At 37.2% G+C, this 27,677-nt stretch overlaps 2 protein-coding genes and 1 long non-coding RNA gene across 4 annotated transcripts; 2 read left to right on the top strand and 1 right to left on the bottom strand.

The window, feature by feature from the left end:
- The first annotated feature begins 4,371 nt into the window (after positions 1-4,371).
- LOC131975899 (protein rapunzel-like) lies at positions 4,372-15,324 on the top strand. Of its 2 annotated transcripts, XM_059338715.1 has the most exons (4): positions 4,372-4,621; positions 6,172-6,250; positions 10,816-10,879; positions 11,472-15,324. In XM_059338715.1, the coding sequence occupies exon 4, from the start codon at positions 11,494-11,496 to the stop codon at positions 12,175-12,177; it is 684 nt and encodes a 227-aa protein (XP_059194698.1). In that variant the 5' UTR covers positions 4,372-4,621; positions 6,172-6,250; positions 10,816-10,879; positions 11,472-11,493; the 3' UTR covers positions 12,178-15,324. The 2 variants fall into 2 exon arrangements, with proteins under 2 accessions (XP_059194698.1, XP_059194697.1); XM_059338714.1 differs by lacking the exons at positions 4,372-4,621; positions 6,172-6,250; positions 10,816-10,879 and adding an exon at positions 10,902-11,023.
- LOC131975900 (uncharacterized) lies at positions 6,257-19,280 on the bottom strand. The gene is made up of 4 exons (XR_009394767.1): positions 19,147-19,280; positions 18,425-18,541; positions 7,678-7,747; positions 6,257-6,634 (listed from the first exon to the last, which is right to left on the bottom strand). It is a non-coding gene; the product is annotated as an uncharacterized LOC131975900 (long non-coding RNA).
- Positions 19,281-19,472: 192 nt separating this feature from the next.
- On the top strand, positions 19,473-26,620 carry LOC131975898 (uncharacterized). Its single transcript, XM_059338713.1, has 3 exons — positions 19,473-19,603; positions 20,489-21,029; positions 22,363-26,620. Exons 1-3 carry the CDS (start codon positions 19,495-19,497, stop codon positions 23,051-23,053), a joined length of 1,341 nt encoding a protein of 446 aa, XP_059194696.1. The 5' UTR covers positions 19,473-19,494; the 3' UTR covers positions 23,054-26,620.
- The last annotated feature ends 1,057 nt before the right edge of the window (positions 26,621-27,677 follow it).

The raw sequence follows: 27,677 nt of genomic DNA, 5'->3' as shown, positions 1-27,677 counted from the left end.
AATTGAGCCGCAAACTTTATTTTGAAAGAAAATAAAAATAGCCCACTAAGTCTAAATTAGTCTACCAACATGACTAATTGGTCAAAATTAGCATTTATTAATATGATTTTGGAGTTTGTAATCAAAAGCTAGTCTAGACTTGAAGTTAGCAAAATGTATAGGTTAAGGCTTTTTAAGATTTTCATAAGCTATGATGCACATTTTAGTTGACTTATACAGTCATGGAAAAAATTGTTAGACCATTGAATAATGAAGAGCTGATATCTAGGCATTTTCTATGTTTTTTTGGTTATTATCAAGGACATGAAAAATGTCTAGATATCAGCTCTTAAAGTAATCTCTTATGATATATCTTTGTTGTTATCATTATATTTGTCCAACAAATGTACCTTTAGTTGTACCAGGCATTAAAATGAACAAGAAACTGAAGAAAACAAGGTTGGTCTAATCATTTTTTCATGACTGTATGTTAAAAAGAAATGCTTTATTGCCGTATATAAGCTTAACATTTTACAATTGAAGAATACAAATTGCTTTGGGCCTACACCAATGATGAATGAAAATTAAAATTAACTTTTTTTTGTCGCAGCCACATGGAGCCACTGCAGACGGCCTGAAGAGCCACATGTGGCTCTGGAGCAGAAGGTTGCCGACCCCTGCACTAGTTGAATTAATATTTTGCAACTAACCCTGAGAACAACAATGCATCCATAAAAGTTTGGTACGTTATCACCATTTAAAAAAAATAATCTTGATTTCATCCTTCTTTGGTAATCTGCATTGCATGTCTGTAGAAAATGCTGACTACAAATGAAAACAGAATAAATGCATTCTGTGGCAAAATCATGCTGTTGTTTTGGAATATTACAGTCACTATATCAGTACAACACCTCTGGAGTCCATCATCTTCAACTACTATCAAGGACACATCTATGTATATATTGGATTCATTTGGTTCTTTTTGAGTGAATATACTTCAAAGATTTTTTAACTTATAAAATAATATATAATATGTTCAATAAAAAAAGATGATTTAAATACAGTTACTTTGTTTTCTCTTTGACATACTATGATTTTTTATTTTTGTAAAGTTTGTAACGGCATACTATATTATAGTATGTCCAAAAATCAACATAGGATAGCATGTTGAGCATGGTAATGGTATAATTTGTCCAAAAATGGAAGAAAATACCATGGTGTACCATATATATGTCAAAAAATGGTCAGTTTTTTTTTTGTCCAAAAACAAAAAAAACCCACCATATTATGGGATGTCCAAAAGTGCAAACTGAACTATCACATTTTTATTACATATTACAGTATGGCCTTTTTACGACATATCACATTCTTCGACATAAAAAAGATTCTTACAGTTTTATGGCATATGACAGTTTTCATTTCAGTGACTTTATGACATACTATGCTATGACCTTTTAATGAAAACATTTTTTTAAAGCATCCTCTGACATTTTCACTTTTCTTCTGTGTTTTTTGCACAGTATACAGGTCTTGTTTTTAAAACACTTAATTTAATAGCGTTTCATACATTTTTATTACATAGAATTGCATGATTTTTCATAATTTTTAAATCAAAGTATCAAAGGTTTGTGTGAATTCAAAAAGGGGTAATTTGTGGCTAATAAATATTAATGCTGTGTAGCATCTATTTGAAACATGGATGTTTCTTTCTATCTTTGGTTGTTTTGCACTAATGATGTTGAGATTTATCTCAGTTCTTCTGACATGGTCTCAATGTTTGAAATCAATCATTTATTGTTTATTCATAGTGGACTTTTCTTTAATTTATTTCATCTCTGGTGTGGGTTTTACTGGCCACTGGCATGTCATTTGAAAATGGCAATTAGAACAATAATGTGCAATATTTGTACATGCAAAATACTTACCATGCAAGTATTGTATGTATATATGTATATGTATGTTTGCTTGTATATAATTTCTTATTTTATGTATTTTTATATCTTTGTAACTTTTGTATCTCAAGCTGCTGCAACAACTGATGACTGATTTCCCAACTGATTACTTACATATTTTTAATACAAATTGTCCCTCTCCCATTATGTCTCTCTTTCATAAACTGATTTACATTCCTGTCGAAAAAAAGCTGAAGAAATGTATTTTGAGGTAGTATGAAGTTATTAACTCTGGAGTTTTGGGGTATTTTGTCCATTTTTTAATCCTTTTCATCCTGCCTGTATACACCACTTAAAACATGTTTAAATGCCATGTTGGTATTTTTATTCAGCACAACCTCACCTATATGACCTGATAATAATTGTTTGTTTTTGGTTCAAAATGTTGATCCAGTAAGTCAGAATAAAAATCTCAAAGAAAAACCAACATAAATGTGATCTTGTGATTGTGTGTGATCCTGTCATCAACTCTGGTTTTTATTCTAGTGGGACTCGATTTTATTCGGGTCTTGTGTGTTTAGTGTAACAATTTTGGTCATTTTGTGTATTTTTTTAGTAATTTTGTGTCTTTTTTTTGGTCATTTTGTATCTTTCTTAGTAATTTTGTTTCTTCTGTGTTTTTTTGGGTCATTTTGTGTCTTTTGTTGTGTATTTTTTAGTTATTTTGCATCTTCTGTGGGGGTTTTTTTGTCTCTTTTTTGGTCATTTTGTGTCTTTTATTGTGTCTTTTTTTAGTCATTTTGTGGTCATTTTGTATCTTTCTTAGTAATTTTGTTTCTTCTGTGTTTTTGGGGTCATTTTGTGTCTTTTATTGTGTCTTTTTTAGTTATTTTGTGTCTTTTTTGGTCATTTTGTGTCTTTTTTAGTTATTTTGTGTCTTTTTTTTAATTAAGTTTGTGTCTTGTGTCTTTTTTTGGTCATTTTGTGTCTTGTGTCTTTTTTGGGGCATTTTGTGTCTTTTTGAGTCATTTTGTGTCTTCTGTGCTTTTTTTTGTCATTTTGTGTCTTTGTAAGTCATTTTGTGTCTTTTTTGGTCATTTTGCGTCTGTTGTTGTGTCTTTTAAGTTACTTTGTGTTTTTTGGTCATTTTGTGTCTTTTTTTAGTCATTTTGTGTGTCTTTTTTGGTCATTTTGTGTCTTTTTTAGTCCTTTAGTCCAACATAAAATGTGATTTTGAATCTTTTTTTTACTTTCAAAACACTATCATGCTCAATAAAGAATTTAAAATGTTGCAAATGTGAACAAAGGTTGCAATCTAACATATAAGAGGGTTACATCCAGTTCTATCATTTTATACTAAATATATTTGAGCTTGTCTCCAGTTTTACTTGGTATATCATCATCAAACTGAAACTGGCCTCATGGAGTTTACAGCCAGAACTTTAGAGGTAAATTTACAGTAGGGCTCCACGCTGCTTTGTTTTCTAGTCTGGATGTCATCAAGAAGTCTGGATTTGGAGCTTTTGGAGACTCCAGAGGGTTAAACACCATCACACCTGCAGCAGGCACTGTATGACTGCAGCGCCCCTAGCGTCCACCGTATGTAACCTCAAACAAAATAATGGTCAAATTATGAGCTTTAACATGTATGTGTTAAAGAGTTATGGCTACATTTTTTACAGGCAAGACCTGAAATCTTTTTTGCTTGTTCATGTGTTTTTTAAACATTTTTAATAATAATAAAAAAATAATTGAAATACAGCTGTGGGATTGTTTTCCTGTTGATATCAAAGATTCATGTGTCTACATTTGGCTCACTGGCAATTTTATCTGAGCCCTGAGAGAAGAGAGCTGTCTTTGCTTCAAAGTTTTGTTCTGCACAATAAAAGGAAAACAAGATTTCAATGTGTTCTCTTGTATTTTATTTTATAATTTTGTGAATGAACACACAGTGAATGAAATCAGACATTTACAACAGCAGAGCCGGCCCTTTATTTCTGCCAATAATATTGATTGTTAATAACAAGTTAATAACATAAATGATACCAATGCAATAATACCAAATAAAATAAATATGTTTTTTAATCTCAAAATGTAGCACATTCAACTACAAGAGCAACCTGTGATTGTACAATATATATATATATATATATACATATATATTCATGTTTCCTGTGTATAATTATATTATATAGGCCTACATCATCAGCAGCACTCTGTTGACATATCTTTGATCATACAAAATCATCACTCATACATGAGTATATTGGTATTATTATTGGTAATTGTTCTTGAGGCCCCCTAGTGGCCACGAGGCCCTAAGCAGTCGCTCAGTTCGCTTATGCCTTGCTTAGACCGGCTCTGTACAACAGAATTGCATATAAATGTTCAAAAACAGTGTTTTCTCCACACAAACAGGCCTAAAATAAGACAAACAGGATTCTCAAAGCACAACTAATTACAAACAAGAAATATTAACGATAATAGGAACAAGTGTTGGATATTTTCAGTTGATTTGTGCTCACACTGTTCCTGCAGTGCTGTTTGTGCTCACAGCCTCAGGACATCATTACTGCGGCTCTCCAACCGTCACAGAGAGCTCCTCCTGCCCCCCAGATAACAAAACAAGGCCTTCTTGCAACAGAGGCCGTTTGTCACCCTGCAGCCTAAACATTACGCATTTTGACCGCCGACCGACGCACAGCTGATCTTGCACAAGTGTGGTTTCTCCGTGTCATATAGGAGCTGCTGTGAGTATTAACGCGCTGTGACTTAAGTCTGAAATATGATCTGTGTGGCAGCTGCTGCGGCAAATGTGCACCGAGGACAGGCGTGCGTCCTGGATGAATAAAGGGCGATAACACATGCACCTGTTTTTTTTTTTTGTTTGTTTTTTTACCACCAATACGGTCTGAGCGCTCATGAGGACGCTCGTTTCTGGGCAGATAACGAAGGCTTTATTTCTAACGGACACTGGTCTTTTTTATCCCTGATTTATTCTCCCACTAGGAGGACAGGGCTCCTCTTGTGCTGCTGCCGCCCGAGGCTCAGAGTGTCAGAGAGGGGACGGATGCGGGGTCTCTGAGCTGCTGAAGGCTCAGGTCTGGACACGCATTGAGGCAAACGCCCATCATATTTGTGTCTTCGTGCTGTTGTAATACACGACGTAAACATCACAGGCATCAGTCAGGCTTTTGAAGTGAGCAGGATCCTATGACGCTTTGCCGGCAGCTGCCACTTTAATTTGCATGGAGGTTTATTTTGGGTAAAACAGCTTCAACCGCCGCCGGCACAGTCACCCACCTCTAAGGATCCATTGGACTTACCTGATGCTTCTTCTGCATTAGGAGCCTATATATATTTTGCGCTACAGGACGATATTTTAGGTTATTTTAGTCCTGGATGAAGGAGCAGACTGTGGCTACTTTGGTGCGCTGAATGGTGCGTTTACAGCTCAGTTTTTCGCCAGACTATTGCTACTGTTGGTCAATTCGACGTCTTTTTCGGTTGATGAGTTGTGCCAAAGAGCTGTGAGTAACAATACAACTAAATTTAAATAAATAATATATTTAAAAGTATTTGCTTTAGCGCTAAGGAGCTAGCTGCGTCGTTTGGTAGGTTTTCTTGATGCAGTTTGCCTTTAAATAAACTTTAAATTCGACACTCTCTAATATAGCTTTTGATTTTTGAGCATGACTGCTAAAATATATTATTTTATTACCTTTTAAGTTGGATAAACCTTCCTCTTTTTCTCCTGGAGACTTAAGAGAGCTCTCTGTGCCTTTGGGTGCACCTGCGCACTTTTGGAGAGGTCCATTTGGATCCAAAGCGCTCTCTTTGCCTGGTTGGATCCTACGCTCATGAAAATATTTTCCTTCCGGTTTTTTGGTCCAGTCCACAAGAAAAGGGTCTCTTTGATTCATAAATATCACCAATGGGCTATTGTAGCCTCCCAGAGATGCTCCAGGGCTTGGAAAACGCACAAAAGGCAGCAGAAAGCGTCCCAGAGTTCAGCTGCGCACTAACTAACAAATCCCCTTCAGTTTCAACTGTATAACTGGTGGATGGACCAGAATAAGTTGAAAATATAGGGGTGGGTTATGGTGTGTTTGAGGAGTGGGTTTTATTATACAAGACCAATAGCATGTTTTTTTTAAATGGTAATATGTAGCTGAGTTTTATCTTAGGCCAAATTGGCAATTTTGGGGGTTTGGGAACTTTCTGGGCTCTTTAAAATTATTTTAGTCCAATTTGATCACCCCTACTTGTTCAACATACATGGAAGTGTCCTTTTTTGCAGGGATTGCTGGGAAGAAGACGGAGGCTGTCGAAGTTGGGACTTTGGAGAGGGAGGTATAGCTATAGCCACACTCTAAAAGGTAAGAAATCCTCTCTGTTGCTGGGGCCAGTGGTGCCCAATGTTGGCTGGAAGGCATTTGGAGACTATAAACTCCACATTTAGACATAAAAAGTCGGGTTTTCAGGTATATTTTGCTGTGTTTATGGTGTTATAGAGCAGGGAGGGTCAGGGCATTATGGTGTGCATTAACAAGGAAATATGGAGGCACGGCTAGGGGGAGCCATAGCGCGCAGGAGGCTCAGTGTGGGCCTGGGCTGTCAGCACAGGGACTGCTGGACTTTTTGTAGTACTCACAGACAGAAGAACTCCGGAGACACTTTATCTTGTATTCTATTCTTCATTTCTATAGTTATTGTATGAACTTCATCTTGTGGAAGAGTCCCAGCTGCCACACTGCTGTGATCTGTAAAACACAGCAAACTGTCAGGAAACATGAAGAAGTGACTGGAAACTGTCCAAATATGGCATGGAAATGTGATTTATGTACTTTAGGGGACAATTTTAATAGGATATAATGTGTTAAAGTGGATTAGCCTAGCATTGCTGCTATCATAGAAAACATTCAAGATGGCCACTGCACTGCAGGCAAACAGGTGAGAGAGAGCAGCCTGTCACTTCCTGTTTACAGACAGCTGCTGTGTTTACAGACAGCACTCAGTCAAATGTTTCTCAGCAGCAGCAGCAATGGCTTTAACTCTATGTTCTCCTATAGAAAGTTTCTGTGTAATGCAGGAGCTGAGTCACACACTTTGTGACAGATGTGGGAGTGGTGAGCTTTATTTAAAGGCCATGCTGCTGCACACCTCTGATGGAGAGCTTTAATATATCTCATTAATTGACCATTAATTAACATTTTTATCAATATATAAAAACAATTTGATTGCGCATAAATCTTAAATCCCTTTAGATTGATTAAAAATGGTACAAATTGATATGGCTCACTTGTTAAGACATTGTTTTTCAAAGTGAAGAGTCAATTTTATTGTAATTTAATCTGCACAAAGGGTTAATTTTCGAGAGCTGCAACAATAATTCGATCAATCGAACAATAATCGATTATTAAATTAATTGTCAACTATTTTGGTAATCGAATAATTGGTTTGAGCAGTTTTTTAAAGACAATAAGTCGAAATTCTCTGATTTCAGTATCTTCAATGTGAATATTTCTGGTTTCTTTGTTCCTTTATGACAATAAACTGAATATCTCTTTGGTTTGTGGACAAAACAAGAGATTTGTGAAGTGAAGAGTCGATTTTATTATAATTTAATCTGCACAAAGGGTTAATTTTCTATTCAAATGCAGCTGCAGGAAGCCTTGAGAGCATCCAATGAATGTAATAAATGTGGCTGAGATTATCCAGTATTAAAAGATGAATATGAATTTTCAGGGTGATGTTGTTTTAGGGGTCACCTGTGTCCAAAAACTGAGATTAACCCTTTCATTACCTGCATCTCCTCTTGCAGTTGGCTGTGTAAGCGATTAGGCATGGACCGATTTCTGTTGTTGGAACATCCTCTGTGGAAAACAAGGACACAATGATAGAAATATAACACATGTGATATAATTTTTGGATCATTTAGTAGCAAACTATAAAGTAACAAATTCTTAATATTACAGGAAAAAGCGAAAAATTGTCATTTTTAGGACATTTTCAGCTCTAATGCTGAGAAACTGTGATGCAAAACGTGAACAAATGAAGCCAAAGTGACATTGAAAAAGCATCTTATAGAGATTTAATCTCATTTTTTTTAAAGTAGGAGTTGCCTGTATTTAAACACAGTGAAGAATTTGATATTTTTCTGCAAAATTTGTACATTTAAACACTTCATCTAAAGTGAATCTGACACTAAAGGGTTAAATCCTGCTCCAGAGCGTCACTGCTTCTAGTCCACAGTGATGGTGCTGAAATACAATGGTGGATATTATGGGCGTCTTTGTTATTGTAGGTAAATTACTGCCCCCTCTGGTGGACACAGGTACTGAAAACCACACAGAAACACACTCCAGCCTACTCACTACACTGTGTGTGTGTGTGTGTGTGTGTGTGTGTGTGTGTGTGTGTGTGTGTGTGTGTGTGTCAGGGCCTGTTTGAACATGCACAGCCTTGTGGTCATCAGATATGTGGGTCTCCAGTGTCAGAACAACAATAGTGTTTTGACTGTGCTTGTGCCGACGGTGTAATCTCAGAGTGGTGTGTGTGTGTGTGTGTGTGTGTGTGTGTGTGTGTGTGTGTGTGTGTGTGTGTGTGTGTGTGTGTGTGTGTGTGTGTGTGGGGCCAGAGCACCAAGCAGAGCTGTGTCTGACATACTGAGATAGATAACAGAGTACTTAAGAGTCCATCAACTATATTTAGCTCTGTGCCTGATGTCCCATATTATGCTTGTGTCACATGTATCACATGTAAACAAAGCTTTTACCGCTCATTCTTGTAGCCTTCAGCACCTCACATAGATTTTATTTAAACCTCTCAAGTCCAGGAGATTTTGGTTCAAATTTGTCAACTTCCTCTGCATTCATTTCTGTCTCTGTTTAACATCTTTCAGTCTGTCCTTACATCACATGCATGGCTCCTTTTTCTCCACACAAACTTGGCTAGCAGTCAGATTTTTCATTTTATTTTAATTAACAAAGTATAAAGCTGCCATACACCCAAAATACAAACAAAAGACACGTGTCTTTGGAAATGTACCTTTTTAATTTTTTTTTTTTTTTTTTTACCATTTATACACACAAAAATAGCAGAGAAAGTAATAAATAATAAAACTACAAAACAGTATTTGCATCTAAATTAAAAATAGTAATAGTTTTCATTGTAGAAAGAAAATTCTCAATTTAAAAATGGTCTAGAAACATAAATGGCACACTGTGAAAGCTCCTATGATGCACTTTCAACTGGCTTCCTCAGCTTGTCTACATATCATATATAAATAAAGTTATTAATGTAAATAAAACATGTATTTTCAATAAATAGATGGACTCCAGAGGGTTAAAACATCTAAATTCTGCCTCTAAACCAGCTTCATATCATGCAATATTTCAGACAATAGCTCCTGTTATGTAATAAACAAGTTGGACAGCTCTTAAGTTTTCTGCAGCTGTCTGTCACGCCCATTAGCCGCAGTTAGCTTTCCCCATTCAGCTCACTACTACTACCACTACTGCTGCTGAGGAGCTATCAGCTCGGCCCATAGAAACACACAGAGAGCAGCCTGGTGCTGAAAGGCTCCGGTGCTGAACCAGCTCTGTCACACAGCAGCAGAGAGGCTGTTAACTCCTTCACTGCTGTAAAAATGCAGTCAGCACACTGCAAAAAAGGTGTCTAAAAACAAGATAAAAACACTAAATCTGAGGGAAATGATCTTGCTGCACGGACAGATAATTTCACTTGACAAGATTTCTTAAATTAAGATTATTAAATCTAGAAATAAGCATGTTGAACACTTAAAATAAGAAATTAACTCTTAAAACAAGATAAATTATCTAACACTTCTAGATGTAAAGTTTTTTTTTATCTTGGTAAGAAACAAATCATTTGCAGTGCACTCTGCTTGGGCCAGTTCATCGCTTCTTGCAGCTTTAATTTAATCTCTTTTGTACATTTTTTGTCTTGTTTGGTCATTTTGTGACCAAAAAAAGACACAAAAAGACACAAAAAAGACCAAAAAAGACACAAAAAAGACACAAAAGAAGACACAAAAAGACAAAAAAAGACACAAAAAAGACATAAAAAGTAAAATGATCAAAAAAGAAACAAAAGATGTAAAATCACCAACAAAAAAAAGACACAAAAAGGTTTTTTTTATCTTGCTAAGAAACAAATAATTGTCAGGTCATTCTGCTTGGGCCAGTTCATCGCTGCTTGCAGCTTTAATTTATCTTGTTTTAAGAGTTCTTCTTTTAAGCGTTCAACACGCTTATTTCTAGATTTAACAATCTTAATTTAAAAAATCTTGTCAAGTGAAATTATCTGTCCATGCAGCAAGATCATTTCCCTCAGATTTAGTGTTTTTATCTTGTTTTTAGACACAACGTTTTGCAGTGCAAGAGGACTAAAATCTGTTCACGTCCTGGATGAACAATGGTATATTTGGATAATTAAAATGCTGTGATGAGTAACCTATAACTTTTACTTTGCTAGTGATTTTATAATGTCTTTCCCACAGATCTACGAGGGCCCAGTTTGGGGTCTCAGATGTCATGTTAAGGCTTGGTAACTCATAGATAACCACCTTATAAGAACAACACACACACACTCACACATTGTGTATAACAAACATGGTGAACAGCTGTTGTTATGAGTAACTGGCCAATAGAATCGGTGTCGGTACGTCAATTTTAGCCCAAGAAGAATTAAATGTAAACTTTTTAGTGTTCAGGGCTCACTCTAACTGAATTCCTTTGAGAATGATGTTATCCTGAGACCAGATCTGCATCACTTTACCTGTGACCAAAAATAAAGGCCGCTACTTTATCTCCAGTGTGTGTTTACTCTCGGGCTTCCAGTCTACGAACCTGAGACCTTTACAACCAGAATCAGTGTTTCTGTGTTGGATGTGTTTAAATCTTTTTGTCTTTTGTTACAGGAATCATCCCGATCAGGACTCCAGGAGGACGTTCCTGTGTGAGCTTGAAGAGAATATATTTGATGTAAGAAGCTACAACTTATCCTCCAGCAGCTAATTTAGTCACCATTACTTGGCTATAATGGTGGAATATTCTGTGAAAGTGCCATGAAATGCTTTTCAGACGGAAATCTGTCAGGGACGAGACGCTGCAGAGTCTCAGCACTCGGTAAATGTTACTATTAGAACAATTTTGCTTGCAGTCTTCAAGCTGATTTATGGAGCAGCTGAGAAGTAGAGTTAGCTGATTTATATGAGCCTGTAGACCAGAACAACGCCAATATGGTGTCATTACGGTAATTTCACTCGCACTTCTCCCTGAAGCCCACAAAGCAGGAATACACACACTCAGCGGTGGAGAACTAGAAACACTGGATTATGTAACAAATAAGTTGACAAAGACGAAAACGAAGGACGTTTTCACTATAATTTTAGTTAGTTTTAGTTAGTTTTGTAACCACAAAATACAGTTTCAGTTAGTTATTGTTTTTTTTAAAACTCCCATTTTTATTTAACCAGTTAATGAAAATGTTTTTTCAATTCTAGTTTTCGTTTTTTCGTTAGTTTTCGTTAACTATAATAACCTTGCAGTAAACTTTGCTCTTCCTCTTTCCCAGACGTCCACAGCAGCAGGACATCATGATGGAAGAGGAGATCATCGAGGACCGGGCCAAGCTGAAGCAGGGCCTGGTCAAGGTGCTCCAGTGCGTGGCCACCATCTCCTCGGCGGCGGCCGTGGTCAACCCCATCTTTGGCGTGGCCGGTTCCCTGATCCGGGTGGTGCTGCACCACGTTGACGACGAGGACATCCGCACCCTGAAGCGGGAGTTCGGCTCGGTGCACCGGGCGCTGGACGAACTCTCCCAGATGAACCGCAACACGCTGGTGCAGATCAAGAAGGAGACGCTGGACGGGCAGTACTGCCGCGTGGAGGAGAACCTGAAGAACCAGTTCAGGAAGTTCATGGAGATGGTGGAGGCGCGGCCTGAGCACCGCGAACGCAAGAAGGACGACTTCGAGGAGAGCTACTCCAACGACTTGGGAGACCAGAACCTGCACACGCTGTACGACGGCGTGGTGGGCAAGCCCAAGCTCTTCAGCAGACCCATCCTGGAGGTGTACCTGAAGCACTCGCAGGGCGACCGCCGCACCATGGAGCGCCTCTGCACGCGCCTCACCTACCTGTTCTGCATCGGCCTCATCGCCCTCATGGGCTACGCCGCCGTCATTGGGGACGATGAGGAGGGTCTAAGCGAGGAGTGGGCCGAGAAGATGGAGAACGTGCAGGAGAAGATGCAGGAGGCTCTGTGCAGGTGCAAGTAAAGAAGAAGAGCTTTCTTTCTTTCTCCGCTGCTGCTTTTCCTCCATAGTCAGGACTCTCACGTCCACATTCCCACTGTCACTCTTTCTCTCCTTATAAGCACCTTCCAAACATCCACTTTTACTGATTTAAAGCCTGGTCTTTGAGTCACAGGTCGAGGCAAAGATGACTAAATTATATCACAACGTTTTTGCATTAGCTTCACGCCACAATTGGCTCAATTTCCAAACCGGTCTCATTGGGAGGCGTACAAATAATAAGGTGTTTCCAAGACATTTTCAGCTTTTTCTGTGACATTAAACCAATTATTCAATTATCAAAATAGTTGACCATTAGTTTAATAATCGATTATTCTTCGATTAATCAAATAATTGTTGCAGCTCTACATAGTTGTTACATTGAGTGACATCAAGGAACGTAACCACGGAACAAAAACGCTCAAATCACTTTAAACGCCAACAAATATTTTCTTGGCAAACTGGGACATAAACACGTGTCTCTTGGATCAAAATCTTGTCATTTACCAAAACCGATACACCCAGCACGAGCTGCGTCACCGCTTATATGTCGTCATGTCACTCAGCGTAAAATTCATACACCATTTGGACCGAACTGGACTTTGGCATGAGCACTGTTTGCAATCATAAAGTGTAAATTTGTATTATTTCCACACAGGTTGAAGAGAAAGGGCTGCAAGTTCACAGATAATCTCTTTAAATTCTGTGATGTGATAATTCGGGACAGTACTGTGGTGTTTTCAGTTGATACAGAGTACTTTGAGATAAATCTTGAGCAAATCCTCACCCACATCTGTAAACAGGCTTAAACATGATAAATGGAGCCAGATTCAGTGGGATTCCTGCCCATTATGCACTTTTGGAAATGCTTTGCCATTCATTGTAGTTTTTTAAATTACGTATTACACTACAAGTAAATCAGTTGATTAGACTGAGCAACTGACCTAAATAACACCTGAATACACAGTAATATACAGTTACAGAGGAGCAGAAAACAAACTTCAGCTGCTGTCGAACTAATCTAACTCCACTAGAGGGCGTCTAATGTCTATATCCTAGTTTTTTTTATCATCTTATGCCATTTTTGGAGTCTTGGTTTATTTTGTCCATTTTTGAATCATTCAGCCTGTAAATATCACTTAAAACATGTTTACCATGACATGTGGATTAATTTTTTTCAGTACAATCTCACCTTTATGACTCCATTATAATTTTTTTTACTTTTTCAATTTCTGCATCAACATTTAAACACAAAAGAACATAAAATTAGATTAAAAAATCTAAAATTTAAAATGAGGTATTTAATTTAACATAACACAATAATGTTCATTAAAGAATTTTAAATGGTGTGAATTTGAACACAGATTGCAAATACAACATAAAGGAGGTAAAATGAGGATATCATCAAGTTCTATTTTTTAATATTAAATATATTTGACCTTATCTCCAGTTTTACTTGACCTATCATCATCAAACAGAAACTGGCGTGGAGTTAATTAGTTGGTAAGTTAACGGAAGGGTTCCACACTGCTTCATTTTTACGTTGTGACGCCATGAAGAAGTCATAGCATTATTACGTTAACCCTCTGGAGTCGCTGATCACACCAAATCAAATAAGACAGAGGGAGTTAACTTAGAACTATAATCTGTTATAGAAAAAGCCAAAACAAGGAACAAAACATCCCAAAGTTTCCGAAACTATGAATGTAACTACAGACATTAGATCATGTGATAAATCATGCAGATTATCAAGATATGTGCCAGATATTGCATGTTTCTCATGATGCACTGTGCATACCTGTTGCTGTAAAACACTAAATGTAATGTTATGAAACACTAATTTCTGATGCTGCTTTGCCAAGTATGTTTTCAGACACAGCACTACATCTTCACCACATAAGGATACACTAAATATAATTTCACAGGTCAAATTAAACTAGTTGTGATACATGTTTCCATTCTCACTAAACCTATAATTATTTAATGGTTATTGAGATACTTGACTTTTTCAAATGTGTTAAAATGTGATGTCACAGGAAGTTATAGTCTCACTTAGGGCTTATGGACCAAAAGTCATATCCCGATATATTTAGGATATCGATATATGATATATATCCTGATATTTTAATCGCAAAGTGAGAGCAAATGTTCAGTCAAAGCCAAATATGACATGTCACAAGTAGTTTTATTGAAACTGTTTATTTAAGTGAACATAAACACTGTGAAAAAACAGGAGTACTTTTTTTTTTAAGTCAAAGCTCTATAAAGTACACATTTAGATTAAAAAAAATCTAAAATAAAAATAACCTATGAAATAAAATAAAATTTAAATTGAACTATATCGATATATGTGATATCGATATCACATTTAGAAATATATCGATATAAAAAATATATTGATATATCGCCCAGCCCTAATCTCACTCTGTGCAATTCTGCCACTTTTTTTATTTTCTCTTAAATGTGGAGGAGTGCATTATAGTCTAGTTGTAATATAAGATTATCTATGGGGTTTTGTTGGTTTACGGCCATTTAGAGCCTATAAAACATATATTAGCCATTTTTTGAGGGTTGTGTTTTTTTGTTTTTTTTTACAGTTACGCCTCAGAATCAAGGTAAAGTTTTGTCTCTTGTCCTTCACTCCCTCACCTGACCAACAGTGCCTAAATGTGCCGATAGTTTTGTGTTATCTTTTTCTTTTTAGGGGTTTTTGTCGTCATCATTTAACTGTTTTTATTGTGTAAGGCATTATGTTTTGAATGGTCTATACGCTACAGTTCACGTTTAAAATATGTGGTTAAAATACATTTTTGTGTGTCTTTTTTCTAGCAAACAAGTGGTTTTAATAGCAGCTGTTGACCACTCAACAATATCTGGATGTCATTAATTAGTTCATAAAATTTTTTCATATTTCACACAGCTCTAACCTGTTTCTCTCTCATCTCTCTGATTGTTACAGCAGTATACCCTACATAAATATATTCAGAATGCTGTCGATATGGAGGAATATTATACGGCCCTATAAGGCTTTTTAAAAAATGCCAGATATGTGAATATGTTGCCTTTTTTTGTTATGAATCTTTGATGCCTGGTTGTATATGTACCACTATAAATAAACATGAGTGAATAATACTTGATGAAGTTGTCAATTATTTACTGCAGCAACAATAAAGGTCTACACTGCTTTGTTTTTTAGAGTTATCAGTGTATTAAGGGTTTGTATTCCTATTATTTATTCATTTTGCATTTATTTAGTTTAGTTTAAGTGTTTGGGGTGTGGAATAAGCCTTCTGAGAGCATTTAATTAACCTATGCATTCATGTTAGTGTTTTAATGTTCTAAGTTGAAACGATATGACCAAAATCTTCATTTCCTATCTCGATAATGAAATATACACCACAACTCAAAAGTTTGGGGTCACTTAGAAATGTCTTTAATTTTGAAAGAAAATTAAAAAAAAAAAAAATTGAAATAACAGACATACAGTGCGGACATTGTTAATGTGGTAAATGACTATTAAAGCTGGAAACTGCTGATTTTCTTATGAAATATCTATTATATGAAAAATGTCTGTAGATTTTACAGTGAAAAACTGCTAAACCATCACAGTAAAAGACTGTAAAATGATAAATGGGTTAATTTAGTTTCAGTAACAATGAAACACTGTAAATGTATATATCAGCCAAAACAGTGACTTTTTACATTTTAAAAAATAAATAAATACATTACTCCACTATAAAATACACTGGCACCATGTTTGTAGCAAAAATTATGGCTTGTATACAATACAAGCCATCATTTTTGCATTTATTTTTTGTAAAAATACTTTTTCTTACTAAATGTACTTAACACCATATATCTAACAGAAATGTACTGTAATATTTAATGGTAAAATCTTTAATTTATGCAGCATTTATAAAGTATTTTCTTGTCAATTATATGGCAGAACAGTGTTTATGTTGATGGAAAAACTTCATTTTTTAAGGTACAATATGGAATAAAATGGCAATCTTAAACGTGAAATAAACAGTGCTGAATAAAACATTTTCTTCGTGACCCCAAACTTTTGAGCGCTAGTGTATATCAGGGCTCAGCAACCTTAGATTCATCAGAAGTTTAATCATGATACAATATTTTACAAACTGTAAGGACGGTGATACGATATTTACTGATATCACAAAGTTTTATTGGATCTAATTGAGGGACCTGTGACCGATATTTTTCGCTCATTTAACACAATCAGTTACATTAATATCAGCTCACAAATAGAACATTTATTACTGAGCTCTTCCAGACATTTAAATGGAAAATGACCTCTTCTTTTTAATAAAAACAATAAATATAAAGTGGGGATTTCAAAATAAAGGCATAATATGAAGATGCCGTGTACTGATATTTTTCACTTTGCATCACTAATATTGGATTTTAAATCAAGTATCAGTATATTGACAGAATAATGTTTAGTTTTTCATCCCAAATCAAGGTCATTTTTTGGTTTAAATTGTTTTAATTGGCTCTTAACTCTATGGAGTCTTGGGCTATTTAGTCCATTTCTGAATCCTTTTCATCCTGCCTGTGTACACCACTTAAAAATATTTAAATGCCATGTTGGTATTTTTTTTTTCAGCTCAACCTCACCTATATGACCTGATAATAATTTATTTTTTATTCTGACTTACTGGATCAACTTTTTGAACCAAAAAGAAACAAAGAAAAACCAACATAAATGTGATCTTGTGATTGTGTGTGATCCTGTCATCCAACTCTGGTTTTGTGTCTTGTGTGTTTAGCGTAAGAATTTTTGTCATTTTGTGTATTTTTTTTGTCATTTTGTGTCTTTGTAAGTCATTTTGTTTCTTTTTTGGTCATTTTGTGTCTTTTTTTGTGTCTTTTTTGGTCATTTTATGTCTTTTTTTAGTTATTTTGTGCCTTTTTTGGGTTTCTGTGGGTTTTTTTGGTCATTCTGTCTTCTCATTTTGTTTCTTTTTTGGTCATTTTGTGTCTCTTTTGGTCATTTGTGTCTTTTTTTAGACTTTTTTTTGTCTTTTTTGGTCATTTTGTGTCTTTTTTTAGACTTTTTTTTGTCTTTTTTGGTCATTTTGTGTCTTTTTTTATTCAGTTTGTGTCTTTTTTTGGTCATTTCGTGTATTTTTTAGTCCTATCATGCTCAATAAAAAAATGTAAATGTTGCAAATGTGAACAAAGGTTGCAAATATAACATATAAGAGGGTTACATCCAGTTCTATAATTTTATACTAAATATAAATTACCTTGTCTCCAGTTTTAACTTGGTATATCATCATCAAACTGAAACTGGCCTCATGGAGTTTACAGCCAGAACTTTAGAGGTAAATTTACAGTAGGGCTCCACGCTGCTTTGTTTTCTAGTCTGGATGTCATGAAGAAGTCATGCTTTGGTGCTATATGTTATATTTGCAACCTTTGTTCACATTTGCAACATTTCAAATTCTTTATTGAGCATGATAGTGTTTTGAAAGTAAAACATTTATGTTGGACTAAAGGACTAAAAAAGACACAAAATTACCAAAAAAGACGCAAAATGGCGAAAAAGACACGAAATGGTAATAAAAACCAGTGTTGTATGACAGGATCACACACAATCACAAGATCACATTTATGTTGGTTTTTCTTTGTTTCTTTGGTTCAAAATGTTGATCCACTAAGTCAGAATAAAAAATCAATTATTATCAGGTCATATAGGTGAGGTTGTGCTGAAAAAAATTTATTATATAGCATTTAAACATTTTTAAGTGGTGTATACAGGCAGGATGAAAAGGATTAAAAAATGCATAAAATAGCCCAAAACATGCAACTTCTTGATTTGTCCGCCAGAGGGCGTGAGAACTTCACCTGCTTCGCTATCACACCTGTTTTCTCTGAACCCCTCAGGGCCCTCAGCACTAAAGCGGTGTCCAAACTAACGAGCTATTAAAGCCTCATTAATTAATTAATTTTAGATCTGCTACATGACCTGCGCGAAGGCAATCCAAAAGTAATCATTAGAGATCAAAAGAGGTGGAAAGAATTCACCTGGGGTGAGGTGGATACGGGCACATGGCCGAGGTTAAACCTCTGGTATGGCCCTCATGCACCATTTTCCAGCTGAACAGGTTTGACTCACGGCTCAGAGTTGGGGAGCCAAAACAGGAAAATGTGCATTGCAGGCGTTTGAAATGAAGATTAGTGAGACTCAGAGGTTTGAGGTGCTTACCTGCCCTGCACTGGCTGACTGATGAGTCTTTGAACCGCCGCGGCACGTCGTCCGTCATGTGATGGAGCTCATTCTTCTCTCCATGACAGCAGCTCGTCTCGGAGAATCCATTTCCACCTGAGCAAAATAATAAACGTGCATCATGTCAGACACAATCATTTGGTATGAAAAGAGGAGAAATCTTCATACGTGACGCAAAGCTCTGCATGAGGCAACCATTTGCGTAATGATTTCCTTGCTTCTTCTTTTTTTCTTTTGGGAGAGGGAGCTACAGCTCGGGCGCGCACAGGGCGCGTCGTGTGCGCGCAGAAGAGGTTTTATTTGATCAACATAAAGTCCTCTAGCAGAAAATAAAATTAAAAACACTACATTCGGTGTTCATTTTGATTTTAAAAGCATATTTTAACCTGATATATTAATATTTGTGCCAGATATGAGTGGAGAGCGGTGACGCACATCTGCAGTTATAAACAAACACTGGCTGTCAAATAAGCTCCCTTAATGTGTTAATATGCCGATTATTATCAATATCATGATTACAGATTCAGTCTTAGTACAAATCCAAACGTTTAGGGTGGATTTCACGCCACAGCTCTGTGCGAACTCGAGTTGCGGCTGTGGTTAAAATAAAAAAGGATTACACACATCTTAATGGATTTAAACAGTTAAAAAAAAAAAAAAAAAAAGAAGAAGACAGCAGCTCCCTGGTCGCCTTGTCTTACCTCGGGTTTGAATCCTTTTGTATCCAAAAGCTGGAGCGCAAAAAGGGGATGATGAGACATTTGCATCAGGTGCGCAAAACACCACTCGGGGGGGGGGATCAGTCGAAGGAGATAAACAGCAAAGAATATTCAAATTCAGCCCCGTGTTGTTGAGTATCGTCCTTTCAGGGTGACATGAAGAAAAAAATGGAACCGACCACGTATTCACCTCTTGCAGTTTGCGCTTTCTCTCTCTCTCTCTCTCCTTCTCTCTCTTTCACTCTCTCTCTCCTTTGCAGATATTGAGTGCGCATTTCTTCCTCCTCTCTGGATCCTGTCTGTTTTGGACCCTCCTCAGCTCCACAGTGGATGAGAGAGAATCGTGGGAATTTTCTCAACTTGAAAAGGGGGAAAAAACTTGTTTGCAGCTGTTGGAGGTCATCAGGCGTGAAGGAGCAGCAGAGTGATTTCATCCAAGGTACAGAAAAACCCGCTGTTATTATAGGAATGTGATGAATGTCCTTATCTGCCATCAGAGGGGGAAATATGCTGTAAGGTGTGTCCGCTGATCTCAGGGGATTTGTGCGTAAAAAAGCCTGTCGTTGCGCATTTCTTCTGACAGTTAAAAATGGTGCAGTTTGGACAAACAAACCTTTTACATTAAAAGAATGTTTTTAGTGTTTTATACATTATTTATTTATTTGATTTGATGGTTTTGCAATGCTTCCTTAAATGCTTTCATATCAGAATTTCAAGGTAAACAGAATTTATGTCCATGCTTATCGGCAGAGGAGTTTGGTGACGCAGAGGAGGCAATTTATGTTTGTCAGAGGATGAAAGGGGGTTTTTAAACACGGATGGGCCTTGCTCTGCTCTGCTCTGAATCATGTGCAGACCCAAGGGCATCTGCGTCATTTTCTCGTCCAGGCCACACATCTTGTTTACATGACATCATCACCTGCAGCTTTTTCTCAATATAATCACCATTTAATAGCTGACAGGATCAAGGTTAACACTCTGCCTGACGTACTATTCAGTAGAGGTGTGGCGGGAAATAGTTACAGCATAGTATCAAGATATTTTTTGTGGCAATATTATATCTATATCTATAATATTATATCCAGCAAATCCTCACACTAGAGATATGGAAAGCAGAAGCTTTTTGGGGCATTTTTGCTTTAAAAAGGATGGATGGATGGATGGATGGATGGATGGATGGAAGGATATATAGTGAGCCCTTTTTCTTTATCCAGCTGAAGCTGATGGATCAAAAGCACATTTTAAGAGTCTATGTTCATGAATACTTTAACAGAAGGAAGACTTTGACCCATTTTCTTACACACTTCATATCTTTCTCCACCAGATTTATTGATATTTGACACCAGATTTTGCTCGTCTGTGTCTCAGAAAATGAGCAGCTCACTGGAGAGGGTGGTGGCCCAGAAGAAGGAGGCCATCGAGGCGGTGATGGACATGTTTGAGAAGGGCTCCGAGGTGCTGGCCAGTGCCGTGGGCGAGCTTTTCCCTCTCTGCGAGGCCGCTGCCCCGGTCCTCCGCCTGGCCTTGGACAACATCCACAGCAAAGAGGTCTTCTACGTCAAAGAGCAATTCCTGACGGTGAGGAACAAGTTCGATGTGCTCTCCACCCAGCTGGAGGACATCGACTGCGAGATCAAGAAGGGGAGGTTGGATTCACAGTATTTTTCAGTGGAGGAGAACATAAGAAACCAGTTTCGGAAGTACATGGACATCTTGGAGGCGAAGCCACAGTTCAGGGACGTGAAGACCAGACTGTTTTTGGAGCACTTTGCCAAAACTGGAGGAGAGAAGAACCTGTGTGTGCTGTACGACGCTCTGATGGGGACAAACAGCTTTGGAGAGTCAATATTAGAGGTGGTGGAAAGGTAAATTAATGTATTTCATCATATAAGCTACCGCTCAAAAGTTTGGCGTCACTTAGAAATGTCCTTATTTTTGAAAGAAAAGCACAATTTTAAAAAATTTAAATAACAGACATACAGTGTAGAAATTGTATATCTTATATTGTCTCCATTGGCACATTGTGTTAATCCACGTTTATAGTGTTGTAAGGCTCATTGATAATTAAAACACCTGAGCATTATGTTAGCACAGCTGGAAACTGTTCTGTGCTGATTTGAGAAGCAATAAAATTATCCTTCCTCAGGCTGGTTGACTATCTAGAGGTAAAGTTGGAGATTTGTACAGGTTAAAATGATTATTTCTGCACTTGTCAATGACTTTACTATATTCATTTTGTAACTCATTTCATTAATAAAACAGTTTTTTTTCTGGGTGACCCCAAACTTTTCAGCGCTACACTGTAAAAAAAAACAAAACCTGTTTTTACGGTAAAAACCGGCAGCTGTGGTTGCCAGAACTTTACCGTAAGAAATACGGTAGAACTTTTTCTAATGTTGCGGTAAAAAGATATTGGCACTGTTGATTTCACGTTTAAGATTGCCATTTAATTCCATTTTTTACCATATAAATAAAACGTTTTTTTCATCAAAAGAAACGCTGTTCTGCCATATAATTGACAAAAAAATACTTTATAAATGCTGCATAAATTAAAGATTTACCATTAAATATTACAGTATATGTTGTTAGAAATATGGTTTTAGTATATTTAACAGTTAGAAAAAGTATTTTTATAAAAAATAAATGCAAAAATTAGAGTGATTTATATTACAGTATATTTTTGTTCCAAACAAGGTGCCAGTGTATTTTACAGTGGAGTAATGTATTTTTTTTTTTTAAAGTAGGAGTTTTGGCTGATATTTACAGTGTTTGATTGTTTGTTTTCACCGTAAAATCTACAGACATTTATACATAGATATTTCATATAATTCTATGCTGTATGTCTGTTATTTAAATGTATTTTTATTTTTATTTTCTTTCAAAAATTAAGGACATTTTTAAGTGACCCCAAACTTTTGAGCGGTGGTGTATATATCATTATCGAGATGGGAAATGAAGATTTTGGTCATATCGTTTCAACTTCCAACATTTTGGCTGATATATACATTTATGGTGTTTCATTGTTACTGAAACTGAATTAACCCATTCATCATTTTACGGTCTTTTACTGTCAGGATTTAGCAATTTTTCACCGTAAAATCTACAGACATTTTTTTTTACAGTATAGTGTATGTTTCTGGAGTCATTGCAGCTCTCATGCATGATTGCAAGTTTCTCAATGTTTCCTCTGTTTTGCAGGTATATAGCCAGGAACCGGCGTCTCCTTGAAGATTTCTGTGTCCGGATGAAGGAGCTTTTCTGTTTGGGCCTGATTGCTCTACTGGGCCACTGTGCCTTGACCCAGGGCCAGGAGGAGGAAGACGACAAAATCCAAGAGTGGAGCGGAAAAATCGAAGAAGTAGAATCCAGGATGAAGGCAACCATCGAGTCCTGTATCGCTGCTTTCCCAGAGCAAGCTAAATCAGACGCCCAGCGCCTCCTGCAAGAGAAGGAGGAAGAAGATCTGCAAGATACGACTCAGCAGCTTCTTGAGTTCTTGGTGAAGAAGTTTGATTGGATCAGCTGGTCGGTGCGGCTCATCAACCACTCGGGGAGCACCTACCGGAACTGGAGAGCCGGGGAGCACTTTCACCACGTGGCGGGACAGAACTGGTTTGAGGTGCTGCAGGTGAACAACATCAACCTGGTGGTGTCGTACAGTGCCAAGCCCCAACCGGTGCCTCGAGACTGCATCCGGCAGGTGATGGAGGGCCAGGGGAAAAAGGGGAATGCCCCGGCGGTGGTGGAGGTGCTGGAGAAGCAGCTGTGTGGGTTTGTCGTCCACGCCGTCAGCCGCCACAAGGAGTCTGCGGCTGCGTGGAGCTTTCCAGAAGACTGCCACTACTGGGAGAGACACAAGAACGTGGCAGTGTGTGTCCACTCAGAGTGAAGCTGAAAGGTGCACTGCAAAAAACCTGTGTCTAAATACAAGATAAAAACACTAAATCTGAGGGAAATGATCTTGCTGCATGGACAGATAAATTCACTTGACAAGATATCATGAATTAAGACTGTTAAATCTAGAAATAAGCATGTTGTACGCAGTGGCGGCTCCTGACAGGGGGCGCAACTGTTCTGAGACACGTAGATCTTAGAGGACTCATGTTTCTTCACCTTTTCGGACAGATGGTGCATGTCTGTGACTCCTGTAGTTGTCCATGTGGTGGTGTCTGCCCTGCTGCCATCAGGGTGAAACAATGTGCAGGGGTAGCAGAACAAAGCGTGAGCTGCTTCACAGCCTGCTAGCCAAGTTTTCCGCTCCTACCAGCTCCGCGAAAATCCCTGGTTATATGATTTCCCTACCTTTGTAGAAACTTGTTTTATGTTTAAATTTGTTTAGTTGCCAATTTTTCTTCGTTAGTAAGACGACTGAAGGGGACTTCTTTCAGTGAAATGATAGAGTTGCTCTGTACACTTGCCATGCTGTCCTTGTATGCGACTTGCGCGGTAGCTACGTGGGCTATGCTCACGTTACGTATGACGAAAGCACGTTAGGGCGAGCCCTCCCGGAACCCATAGAGAATGCATTGTAACGACTGAAATTTGAAAAAAACTGACATTACATGAGAGTCGATGAGAGCAGTCAGGGCAATTTTCATCCTGACTGAAATCACCCAAAAGGGGCGGTACTTCATGAAGCACAGCCCTATGCTGATTGGGTAATGACATACAGAACAGCTCCAACTGTCTAGAACTGTCACAACCACTATAACACTGTGAAGAATATGATAGAGAAAAAAATCTCTTCTTTTCCCCCTTTGGTGGTGCGTCGCCCGATCGCCCTTCTGAACAAACTGCCACTGGTTGTACGCTTAAAATAATAAATTAAATCTTAAAACAAGATAAATTATGTCAGGCCTGGACATGAAGGAGGACTCAGATGCAGAGCGAAGATTTGTGTGGACTTTATTAATCCCTCTTAACCTCAGGACACAGTGATAAAATAAATGGCTATGAAAATCCTATGAATCTAATAAGAACAAAAAACCACTCCAAAAGGGAGGGACAAAACAGCAGACACAAAAGGAAAATAAACCAACAGAAAATCACTCCAAAGGGAGGAAAAAATGCTAAGGCTAAAGATACAAAACAAAAGGCACTCCTAAAAAACGGCGGCTTAGACTAAATGCTACACGATAACAAAAAATCACTCCAAGGGAGGCTGCAACACTCTATGGCACTAGATACAAACTAAGAAAACTATGAACACAAAATCACTCGCCTGGAGGAAAAGAATACAAAACTTCACGAAGAATCAGAGACAAAACTTGGACTGTGGTAACTGGCTTGGGTGATCGACAGGAACGAAACACTCTGGCACAAGACAAAGGGAGACGCAGACTATAAGACACATAAGGGCAATGGGGAACAGGTGGACACAATCAGGAATCAGGGAAGACAATCAGACTAGTGACACCAGGGGAAGGGCAAGTGATCTGAAACGAGAGGAGAGTTAATTTTCAAAATAAAACAGGAAGTCACAAGACAAAATAAAACCCCGAACAAGACAAACCTCACGGTGTGACAAATTAAAGCTGCCAGCAGCGATGAACTGGCCCGAGCAGAGTGCACTGACAATTATTTGGTTCTTATCAAGATAAAAAAAACTTTAGATTTAGAAGTGTTAGATAATTTATCTTATTTTAAGAGTTAATTTATTATTTTAAATGTTCAACATGCTTATTTCTAGATTTAATAATCTTAATTCAAGAAATATTGTCAAGTGAAATTATCTGTCCATGCAGCAAAATCATTTCCCTCAGATTTAGTGTTTTTATCTTGTTTTTAGACATCCTTTTTTGCAGTGTGCATTTAAATTGAGATTTTTTGTTGTTTGAGCTGAGAACATTAGCATGTAAGTTCATCTTAAATTAAAATAAGGAATCCCAGAAACTGGGGGATGCAGCGATCAGATACACTGGATAGATTTCAAGCTTTAACGTGTGATTTTGATAATCCTATGTGCACAATATTTTTTGTCAGTTCTTGTCATTGTTTATTTTTCCAATTATAGTAATTCTTAAAGCAGGAGCCCCATCATTTTCTGTCTGCTTCTTCATTTTCTGGGTGTACCTCAAGGTTATTATAGTTTACGAAAACTAATGAAATGACGAAAACTAGAACTGAAAAAACATTTTTGTTAACTGAAATAAAAATAGTTAAAAAAAAAAACGATACTGTGCAAGAGAGTGGGAGCTTTCTAATGAGGCTTTAAACGACTAACGATTAACTTAAGTCTTGGTACTAGCTACAATACAACGGTGACTTTTAGTGAATTTAGGAGAAATCTACTAAATATACACCTAAATGTTTTGGGTGTTTACTTTCCTCTATTCTGAAAAAAGACATGTTATTGGAGAGCTCCGAACCTTAATGTTTTTGCCTGTAGTGTCTCGTATCTAATGTGTACACTAACACTATACAGTATTAACAGGAAGTGTCTTATGCTTTTACCTCAGCTGCATACAGTAATAATCCAGTATCTCTCAGGAGAAAAGGCTCTTGCACTAAAGCGATGCTTCTGCTGAGGCTGCATCTACTGAGCTGTGCTCCCATTTTGTCTCTGCTCAGCAGGCTGGCCTACATAACTCTGACGGGGGCGGCAGGGGTCATTTTTTCAGGCGTGAAAAAACAAAGAGGCTCGGAGTTTGGCACTGGAGACGCGACAATGTGCCTTGTGTTTTAAACACATTCAAACCCTCACTGCTCACAGTGCTGTGCCTCCAAACATCTAACCGACCAGAAGTGATTTGGTCTGCAAGGTTCTTTATTTGTTCTTTTTATTTTTGTAATGTTTGATGATAAAATTGCTTTGTTATTTTGCATTTCCCAGCTGAATGTGATGGATTTTTAAAAATCCTGCTCATTCTGAACACCACGACTGCAACTAATGATTATTTTCACTATCGATCAATGATAAAATGTCAGAAAATCGTAAAAATGTTGATCATGGTTTGTCAATGTCCAAGGTAATGTCTTGTTTTATCAACCAAAACCCCAACATATTCAGTTTATTATGATATAAAACAGAGAAAAGTGGGAAATCTCCACCTTTGAGAAGCTAAAAACAGCATTTTCTGCCATTATAATGTATTAATTAATTAATGATATATAAAATATTATTATTGCAGCTCTATCAAACACTTGCACTTCTTTTCTTGCTTTTTTCAAACAAACCATTGTGATTTTTTTTGCCAGAAATGTAAAATCATTTCACTCTCTGGCCTTCAGAAGATCACACCACACATACTGTTTTTATGGTGATGTGTGATATAAATGGGCATTTATTTATATCAGAATATCTGGTATTGTTCCTTAAACCATGCCAGCTTCTGTATTCAAACTCAATAATCTGAATAAAACATTATGTGCATGATCAATGGTCAGCATATACTCTTCATACTTTGACAATAAATTACCAAATGCGAATAGCTAATGGTCGTGTGAACAAGTATAATCTAATGTCTGCCTCTTTTTTTCTTGTACCAATGTGATTTACGCAGCACTGTTAGCGTCAGTACCCATTAAACAATGCAGTGCACCCTCAGCAACAGGCACTCTGGCTAATTTAATTGATATTTACACATAAGTCAGCGTTTCCTGACCGCAGCTCTGGTGTTATAGTCTATGAATAACCTCTGGCTGAGCTAATATCCTGCAGATTAGCAGCAGAGTGCCTGGCTCAGCAGGACCGTATCAGTCTTAAAGCCCGGTGCAGGAGACGGCCATCATGGCATATCTCAGTGGACCTGGAGGGTCTTTAGCTGCTCGTAAAACGAGCCTGTCAGAATCCATCAAGAGTTGTCAGTAATATGCAGCGCAGTGCAGGAGGAAGTGCTTAATCATCTGATGTTTCTGCATCTGCAGTGGAAAGAGGAGGTCGTACTGTGGATAAAGTTTGTGCATAATATAACACAATTTAACACTAAATGAATAATTTGACTCTGTCCAGAGTTCAAAAATACGTCTACCAGCACCTGTAGAGCTCATTTAACCCTTTGATGCACAGCATGGGTCTAAAGTGACCCGATAGAGTTTTTATGTTCTATATCTTTGCAATAAATTATTTTCATCATTCACTATTTCAGGTTTTCCTCAATTAGTTTGTTTTTCCTAATTTTATGTTTGCCTTTATTCATTTTTGAATACAATTCCTTTTTGTGTCACTACTCTAACTTCTTGGCTAAGTATTTAGCCAAGTAGCTTGCTAAACTAACTACTTAGCTAACTTCTTGGCTAAGTATTTAGCTAATTATCTTGCAAAGCTAACTACTTAGCTCACTTCTTGGCTAAGTATTTAGCCAAGTAGCTTGCTAAGCTAACTACTTAGCTAACTTCTTGGCTAAGTAGTTAGCTAGGCAAGCAACTTAGCCAAGTAGTTAGTAATACTACAAAAACTTTTTTTCTTCATAAAGTATGAGAGGAAAATGGAAGTAATGATCTGTTATTATCAAAAACAAGATATTTAAAGAATACTTGGAATATTCAATCATAAAATAAGTTGATATCAAAAC

This window comes from Centropristis striata, chromosome 8 (genome assembly GCF_030273125.1).
Source record: "Centropristis striata isolate RG_2023a ecotype Rhode Island chromosome 8, C.striata_1.0, whole genome shotgun sequence".
In the NCBI taxonomy this organism is placed as follows: Eukaryota; Metazoa; Chordata; class Actinopteri; order Perciformes; family Serranidae; genus Centropristis; species Centropristis striata.
The sequence above is the reverse complement of the archived record's forward strand: the minus strand, read 5'-3'. Positions and strand labels throughout refer to the sequence as shown.

Excerpts from the sequence above, each read along its gene's own strand:
- LOC131975898 (XM_059338713.1), top strand. The coding sequence starts at position 19,495 with ATGAGAGAGAATCGTGGGAATTTTCTCAACTTGAAAAGGGGGAAAAAA. Across the intron at positions 19,604-20,488 it reads GCAGAGTGATTTCATCCAAG|ATTTATTGATATTTGACACC; the intron begins GTACAGAAAAAC and ends TTTCTCCACCAG. Across the intron at positions 21,030-22,362 it reads ATATTAGAGGTGGTGGAAAG|GTATATAGCCAGGAACCGGC; the intron begins GTAAATTAATGT and ends TCTGTTTTGCAG.
- LOC131975899 (XM_059338714.1), top strand. The coding sequence starts at position 10,968 with ATGCTTTTCAGACGGAAATCTGTCAGGGACGAGACGCTGCAGAGTCTC. Across the intron at positions 11,024-11,471 it reads CTGCAGAGTCTCAGCACTCG|ACGTCCACAGCAGCAGGACA; the intron begins GTAAATGTTACT and ends CCTCTTTCCCAG.